Below are 8,827 nucleotides of genomic sequence, written 5' to 3' on the forward strand. Positions count from 1 at the left end.
AAAGCCCTGGCTGTTCCCGCGGCGGCAGCGGGGTAGAGGTCAGACCAACAGGTGTGGGAGGCTGCGAGGTAGGGAGGAAGGAGCAGGTGTCGAAGGAGCCCCCCTTTCTCTGGCACAGGGGCTCCGAGGCTGCTCGTGGTGTTCCCAGCAGCGGGTGGAGGAGCCCTGCCCCGTATCAGAGTCGCTGTGGGCCGGGAGCCGGGGAAAAGACCCGGGTGGGCTTCCCTCCCTCCGCCAGCCCCGAGGGCGGCGGCGGCGGATGCCTGGAAGTTGACGTGCATTCTGGGCCGCTGGGAAGCCCCCAAGCGCCCGACGCCGGGGCTGGGCCGGCTCCAGTCCGCGGGCCGCCCGCGCCGCCCAGCCCTCGGCCCAGCTCGGAGGAGGGGCCCCCTGGCCGCGGGTCTCCGTGGCGTGAGGACGGGGCGGGGGCCCGAGACCCGCGCGGGGAGAGAGCGCGGCGCCCGTGGCCCTTCAATTGGCCGGCCCGCCCCCTCGTCGGAGCAGCGCGAGGAGGCGGCTCTCCATTGGCCCGGCCCGTCGGCCAATCCCTGAAGGCCCGGGGGAGGAGGTGGGGGCAGTTCGTGGGGGCAGTTCGTGGGGGACTCGGCAGCGGAGCGGGAGGCTCTGCGGGACCCAGTCGGACCGAGCCGCCGAGGCACCGCCCGCGCCCCGCCGCCGCTTCTGGGCGTCTCCTGCGCCGCCCAGGGGAGCGAGCTCCGAGCATCTCGCGCTGCGGCCACTCCTCGGGGCCAGGAGCGGGGAAGCCGAGTACGAGAAACCCCCAGACCCGAGCGCAGCCTCTTCCCGCCGCCCTAACCACCATGACCCACTTCAACAAGGGCCCTTCTTACGGGCTCTCGGCCGAGGTCAAGAACAAGGTACGCCCTGGGCGAGGGGTGGGAAGCTAGACGCCGCCCGGGTGTCCCTGGGACTGGGGCGGCGCTGGGCCGCGCTTCGCCTCTGCGCGCCTTGGCCGTCTGGCTTTGCAGGGAGGAGACGTCGGGGCGGCGCGAGAGCGGCGGCGCGTCCGGGTCCTGTCCCCGGGCTCGAAGCGCCGGCCTCCGGGCGCTCTCCCGGCTTTGTTCAGCGCCGCGGGCTGGGACCGGTGGCGGGCGGTGAGTTCCCGGGCTCCTGGGATCCCGCAGCGCCAGCCTGCAGTTACCGGAGCCAGTCCGTGGCTGCAGGACGCGCCCCTCCGGGAAGGGGGCGCTCCTGCCTGGTCATTCGCCCTTAGGTGGGGCCCGTCGGCGCGGCTGGGGACCCAGCACGCAGCCCCCGCCGTGCGCCCGGGCCTGGGCAGCTGCCCGACCCAGCGTTTTCTCCCACCCCAACCCTTGGCCGAATTCAGCTACAAGCGAAGTTAGGCGGTTACGTGGCCGAACTGGGCCCCCCATTGTTCCTTGCTTCTTCCCGGGGAGGGGACCGTTGAGCGGTCCGCCGGCCCCAGGGACCCCAGGACCCTTCCCAGTTTTCGAATCGCGGTGCCTCGAGGCCGATTTCTGCTGTCCTGCTGCAGAAAACACACAAAGCCTGAGCGCGCCGCTTTGGGAGTGAGATCTGCTGTAGAGTTGAGATTAAAAAAAAAACAAAACAAAACAGAAGTTTGTAGTACATTAGACTTTAACGATATCAAGGATATTTTCGTGGGTTGCTTTTGTTTGGGGTATATTTTCCGAGGCGGGTTGTAGTTTGGAGTGATTTGGCTTTGGTAACTCTCGGCTTTGCCACTGCCCAGCCTAAGAATGCGTTGGGTTTATCTTTGGGACTTTTGGTCTGGGAAAGAGATGAGAGGCGTCCCCCTCCCCAAATCCTCTCCTTCCTTCCTCCCTCCCTCCCTCCCTGCATTCCAAGCCCATGACATCAGGGGTTTCTGGGGGGAGAGCGCAGCCAATCGGCGCGGAACTGCGCACAGAACGCTCATTGTCTCCTTTCTGCTGTTCTGGCCAAAGCGCCACAAAGGAGGGCTGCTGCGGTTTAGTTCCCATTAACCTCCCGGGAGCCGAAGCCTGTCCGCGTTGCCACCGCACCGCCCGACCGCTGGTAGAATACGCAGCCATTGTCGGCGCTGTAACATCCCAGCGCTGGGGGTGTATGCGGTGTGGAGGGAATTGTCGAGAGGCCATGGAGCGCGCCGTTGTCAAACCCCAAGGGGGAGTTCTGTCTCTTCTCACCCTTGCTGTTGCCTGCGCAGCATAATTCAGTTGTTCATAAATTCTGCACAGTCGGTGAAGCAAAGCGTTGATTTTAGTCCCCGAATCTAAAATTGGAACGTTGAGGTCCTTTGCCTTGTCAAGTGTGTTGCCCTTATTAGAACAGTCTCCTGACATTTTTTTTTAAAGGACAGAAAAGTAAGTGGTTTGTGTCTGATCGTTCGGTTCTTTCCAAGGCTTACACATGGAGCTTTAGGATTCTTTTCAGAGGAAATCGGCAAGTCCAAACTGTTGGATGGGTTACCCTGGCCTGGCTTGTGCACATTAATTTTAATTCGCCCTTGTGATTCTTGGCCGTCGGCAGTTGAGTCTCTACCTTTTGCATTGTAAATGAGGTCCTGATAACTTTGGCAGTCCTTCAAGTGACTTATTTTTCTTGGATGTTAATATCCGTATTAGTTTCTTTTTGCTGACTAATGAAGCAGCTTCTGCCCTTTTCCTACTTTTTATTGAGCAGACCGACGAAGGAAGTGCAGAGACTGAGGCTGGATCACTGTAATTATTATACATTTTTAAAAACAGTAAAACCTCAGTTTTCAGAGCCTTTGGAAAGTTATTATAGCTTTCGGTTTCTGTAACTGTGGGTTTATTCCTTTAAGCACCAAAGCCGAATTTTAACAACACCCTTCATTTATATGGGCCCTTCAGACAGTACCCTTTCATAGGAAGTCTTTTGATCTTAACAGCACAGCAGCTCGGTGAGGTGGGAAGGATTGCTGGGGCTACCCAACATCATTTGCAGGTCGGGATGGTGAAGCTCAGACAGGCTGTGATTTGCTCACTCACGATCACAGAAGAAAGTTGGAATATTCTAAGAATTTTAATTCTAAAAGTGGTATCTTAGTGAAGTGCTTAGGGATATTCTTAGTGAAGTCACTCTTGTCTGCCTCACCCTCCCCACTTTTGCTGTCCACCTGTCACTTCTTGACATTGTGATTATTTACACAACGCTGTTCTCATCTGTTCTGGGCTTGGAAATCGAATATCCATGTTTGCTAGGCCTTTGTGTGAGATATTGCATTTCAGTTGAGGACACAGAGCCAACAGTGGAGTGGGTATATGGAACATGAACTTTGACATCGCTTGGTTTGGACACCTTTTGATTTCTTCCTGCTTTTTCTTTATGTATTGCATAACTGATATGTCGCTTAAATGTAAGGTGTTCTTTTTTTTCCCCCTCCCTCTTAAAACTTCATGTAACAAAATGGAAGAAATAGAAACCTCCTCAGGAAGCAGTGTGGAATGGACCTTGGAGTTGAGCAGACATGGGTTCTAGTCCTCCCTCTGCCACTTACTACCTTGTATGGTGTTGGGCAAGTTAGTGGATATCTCTGTCCTAGTTTCCTAATCAGTAAAATGGGGGGAATGATAGTTACCACCCCTAAACATTGCATTGAGATGTGTGTTTGTAGTAAGTCCTCAGTGACTATGTTGTAGCTATTAGTTCTTAGTAATAGAAAATTGGTAATCTATTTCTTAGGCTTGTCACTGCCTCTGTAAGTATTCCATTTCTATTAAATAAGCCTTTGGTCTTTTTATATTCCAGCTGTGAAAGCAGTTAATCAATGAATTGAGGAAGCCTTTGATCTTAAGTACTTTTAATTAGTAAAATTTCAGGGAAAAATCTGTAAGCTTAAGATACTTTTTTGGCAAGATGATAATACATGGCAAAACATGTCAAACATTATTTTTTTTAATGGGCAAGAAGTTTGAAAACAGCCTAAAAAGTAGAATCCTTCAGCATAGACTCTGAACATCTTTAAACAACAGGAGTCAGTAACTTTGGATCTACAGAGATCATAATAGAGTAGTAGTAGGGTCGGGGACAGCACAGAAGCTGGTGTAGACAGTTCGGTGGGGTAGGTAGACTCTCATAAAGTAGTAAGGTCTTGCATGTATTCTGCAGGGTGAGCCAGACCCTTGACTGCATCTTGCGGACTAGAATGAAAAGGAATACACCTCTGTGCCCTTTAAGCTGTGAGAAAACAGGACAGGCCCTCAAGGAAAACACAGCATCTCCTGATGCTTGGCTCTGAACAAGATGTTGGGCCCAGGGTAGTTCCTTGTAAAGTTGAGGACGCAAGGAGGCACGCCCTCACCAGTCTTACAGCAAATGGGGTAGGGAGCTGAGAGGTCCCAGGGAAAGTGGAGGAAATGAGTTGGGGGGGGAGTGGGTAGAGCTGAAATTATCTTAACCTCAGGATACTTTTAGGGGGGAGTCTATCTGAACTATTAAGAAGTAGAATGGGATTGGAATGCGTGTTCTCACCGTTTCCTGCTCACATGAAATGTATGATTTGAGCAAAGTACTTTTCACAGAATCTTGGTTACAAAATGGCAGCCCTCAACAGCTAAAAACCATGTTGGAAGACTTATTACTAAAATTGTAAATCACTGAAGAGTAAGTGAAACAATCATATAGTAATAATTAAATAGGACCAAATGTCCCACGAGTCCTGCCAGCCTGCCTGCCTTTGGACAAGCAGTTGCTCCAAGAGCGTTCCTGATCAAGGGAACCCCAGGGTGATGGACTCCAGCTGTGGTTGTACCCTAACGTGGTCTGCCTTGTTTTGCTAGTAGAATACCAGAATCATGGTGAAAACATAGATGAGTTTAGCTTTAGCTTTTTATTTTTTATTTTTTTGCTCCACACCCATTGTGGGGCTTGAAGTCATGATCCTAAGATCAAGAGTCCATGCTCTACTTACTGAGCCATCCAGGCTCCCACAGAAGTAGGTTTTTAATTCAGAACTTTTGTTTATTGTCTCTTTCCACCAGCCCTAAGGGTTCCGGTCTTATTCATTGATGAGATATATCAAGATCTGTATTTTAGAATATAACTTGGCATGTAGTTGGTGCTCAATATATGTTGATTTAATGAATTTATCCATCAGGAGTGGATTTTACTATCTTTAAAAATTGGAAATCAACCCTGTTAGAGTATTCTTCATAAAAGAATTTTGTAGTGCAGTGTGATATTTTGGAAGGATCAGGTGATTTTTTTACAGCTTGTTTTTCTTCAGTTTGTTTTATTAATATTACATTAGAAAATTTATTACCAAGATAATTCCTTTGTTGTTGCTGAGGCTTTTTTTTTTTTTTTTGGTGAGAAGCAAAGCAAGGTTTATTTATTTTTTTTAAAGATTTTATTTATTTGATAGAGCACAAGCATGGGGAGCGGCAGAGCGAGAGAGAGAGAAGCAGGCACCCCGCTGAGCAGAGAGCCCTACATGGGGCTCTATCCCAGGACCCTGGAATCATGACCTGAGCCGAAGGCAGATGCTTAACCACTTAACCGCTTAACCGACTGAGCCACCCAGGTGCCAAGCAGGGTTTTTTGAGCGATAGCAAAGTGATACTACAGAGCTCCCGAGGAGGGAGGGGACTGGAGAGGGTTGCCCCTGAGGCTCTTCTTTAGACTCCCAAATTAGGGAGGTACAGTAGAAGTCCGCTCTGGAAGGTTCTGCGGGATGCCAGCATGTCCCAAAGACCACCTGCAAAGTGGTCATTTAGCTCACCTGGGTGGGACATGCCCTCTTCCCCCTCCCCCCCATCTTGACCAAAACAGTTAAAGAAAATAAATACATTTGCTAACTTGAGAAGGGGTGCCATGCTTTCCTCTTTAAAATGCTGAAATTTGGGGCGCCTGGGTGGCTCAGTTGGTTAAGCGACTGCCTTCGGCTCAGGTCATGATCCTGGAGTCCCTGGATCGAGTCCCATATCGGGCTCCCTGCTCAGCAGGGAGTCTGCTTCTCCCTCTGACCCTCCCCCCTCTCATGTGCTCTCTCTCTCTCATTCTCTCTCTCTCAAATAAATAAATAAAATCTTTAAAAAAAAAAAAACCTCATTAAAAAAAATGCTGAAATTTCTTCACTCTGGAATTTTAATGAAGATTATTATCAAGCTCACTGTCCTGTGACCCACAGCTTTTTTTAATTTTTTTATTTTAGGGAGAGAGAGAGAATCCCAAGCAGACTCCCTGCTGAGCACGGAGTCCGCTGTGGGCTCGATGTCACCACCCTGAGATCATGACCTGAACCAAAACCAAAAGTCGGATGGCCAACCAACTGTGCCACCCAGGCACCCTAACCCACAGCTTTTTACACTCTTCCCTTCTTGGAAATTGTATTATTTGTCTGGCTCGATCCACTTTTTTAGATTTCAAGAATAAGCTTGACGGTGCGCCTGGCTGGCTTAGTCCGTGGAGCGTGTGACTCTTGGGGTCATGAGTTGGAGCCCCACACTGGGTGTAGACCTTACTAAAAAAAAAAAAAAAAAAACGATGAGGAAGATCTTGCTGCTGCAGTCATCGACCAGAGGCGCATCCTTTCTCCCCAGACTGTTTCCCTTGCAGGTTGGGGTCACGGCGGCTAGTGAGTGTTTTCACTTAAAAGTGTGTTGTGAACCACAGTTATTATCTGTAACATTTTTAAAAAATGAAGCACAATTGGATGGTTTTGGTTTTTCAGCCAGTTACCATTATACCCAGGAGAATGAGAAAATGCTTTACTCACCTTCTCAGTACGACTAGGGGGTGGGAGGGGGCTTGTCCTTAGTTTTTTGGCGAGTTTCATTTTATTCTAGGCATTAGACTCCTACAGCATATATTCCACGTGCGTTGGCTCTGCTTAACGCTGAATTCCTGGCCATGGAGGGCTCTTAGCTGTTGCTCATATGTACTTGTGCTCGGGTTTTGGGTAAGGATTTCCTGAGCCCAGAGTAGATCCTGCCTGTCTGTGGGGCCTGAGGCTTATGCAGTTTGGGGAGGGGGAGGAGATGTCAATCAGTCTAAAAAATATAAAAATATGTTGCAAATTTTATGAAGAGAGATGACCAGGGAAATCCTTGTGAACTTGAAGATGTCCGTTCATCTTCTCCAGGTTCTTGTCATGAGAAAGTAGAACCTAGTGGCTAAGAACATGGACTGTGGAGCCTGTCTGGGTTAGAATCTTTGGCTCTGCCCTTGACTTGGTCACTTTGGGCAAGTAACCCGTGTCTCATCTGTAAAATAAGGATACGGGAATACCTACCTTTTATAGGGTTGTTGGGAGAAATAAGTAAGGTAGACAATGCACGTAAAGTGTTTAGCATCCATCATGCCTGGAACCAAAAGTGCACATTATGTCAATGTTAGCCATTGTTCCACTTTGCTGGCTGGTTCCCTGCCGGTTAGGTTCAGTCCTGTGTTCTGAGCTTCTCTTCTAGACAGATTATCTCCAGGACTTGGACATTCAGTCAGGAATCTGTTTTTATCTGGCAGATAAGGGACTACGGTGCCAAGCAATATCTCTGGGTTTCGCTTCTGTGTCAGGAATAGGATCTGCCCCTAGAGTCCTTACCCAAGACTCCTTCCCCTGGCGGCCTGTGCCCCCTCTGTGACATCCCAGGGCCTCTAGCCCTGTTCTCGTTCTGTCCACCTTGCCCTCAGAGCCAGGGATTTCTGTGTGGAGCTAGAGGCTTTGCATTCTGGCCATGTTCTTATTTGGCTTTTTCTTCTTAAGAGATTAGTTTCTTTTAAACAAGATAAGATAGCTCTTTCATTTCTTGGTTTCAGAGAAGCCTCATATTCTTCCACAGTGGACTGTGGACTGTTTATTTTTTTAAGATTTTATTTTTTTAAGTCCTCTCTACACCTGTGAGGCTCGAACTCACAGCCCTGAGATCAAGAGTCACAGCTCCACTGACTGAGCCAGCCAGGTGCCCCTGTCTCTTCATGTGTAAATCTTGGTTGTCACTGGAGGCCTTCCGTTTTAAATGGTCTGATGAAGGCTCCACCTAGACCTGTGTGAATTAAGTCCGTGAGCTCAGAAGACTTAGTTTTCCTCCGTGAGCTAGGGAGGGACCTTCTTCAACATCCTCCTCCGGCAGAGGGGAAGCTTCAGGATGTGATGCTCCCAGCAGTCTGCAGTGGGCAGGCCAGGGAACTGGAGGCAGGAGTGCAGAAAAAACAGGAGGTCTTTGGACTTGGAAGGACTCTTTTGGGTGAGACACAACCTAAGCATTTATGGCCATTTTCCTCTTCTCCCTCACAAATTTCTGGGGGGTCCTAGTTGTGGAGTGGCTCCACAGAGCCGGCTGTGATTTCATTGTTTCTTTCCCCTTCCCAAATGTTTAGACACTGATCTTTCCTCATTGTCCCCTGCCTCTCAGCCTGCTTGGTGCTACACAAGCCTCCACCCTGGGGGGGGTTGGGGGGGGGAGAGCAAGTGTGTGCTTCCTCAGTGCAGTTTTCCCTCCCTCCTTTTGTTTCACATGGGAGGAAATAGGAGAGAAAATAATCAATACCATGTGTAGTAAGTCTCTCCTCATTCAAACATGTGATTCCACTTTGAATGCAAAAATAGCAACAGCAATCATAGTTCTAATCAAGTATAGAAATTATACTTACGTTAAACATCACATTGTGAGCTTGTCCGCGTCCTTGGCCTTTAGCAGCTAAGCTGGAGCTCCAGGGCCTTTCTCGAGAGTTCACATATGGCCACATCCCTTCCCCTGAATGGGCCCATTCTCTGCTCTGAAGACTGGAGGGCAATTGTCTTTGCTTTTGCTTTACCTTTCTTGAGAGACCTGTAGGTTGTATCAGTCCCTCAGCCCCACCTCGCCTCAGACACACACAC

The 8,827-nt window shown here is 49.7% G+C and overlaps 1 protein-coding gene across 2 annotated transcripts in view; it reads left to right on the plus strand.

Moving 5' to 3' along the window:
• The first annotated feature begins 580 nt into the window (after positions 1-580).
• CNN3 (calponin 3) overlaps positions 581-8,827 on the plus strand; it is a 30,689-nt gene continuing 22,442 nt past the window's right edge. The window contains exon 1 of one of the 2 annotated variants that reach the window (XM_032423182.1): positions 581-878. In XM_032423182.1, coding sequence (XP_032279073.1) covers positions 822-878 — 57 coding nt within the window. In that variant the 5' untranslated portion in view covers positions 581-821. Of the gene's footprint in view, positions 879-952; positions 1,116-8,827 lie in introns of those variants that run through there. The other variant, XM_032423192.1, reaches the window with a different exon arrangement.

Source organism: Phoca vitulina, unplaced genomic scaffold, assembly GCF_004348235.1.
Source record: "Phoca vitulina isolate PV1807 unplaced genomic scaffold, GSC_HSeal_1.0 scaffold2, whole genome shotgun sequence".
Taxonomy (NCBI): Eukaryota; Metazoa; Chordata; class Mammalia; order Carnivora; family Phocidae; genus Phoca; species Phoca vitulina.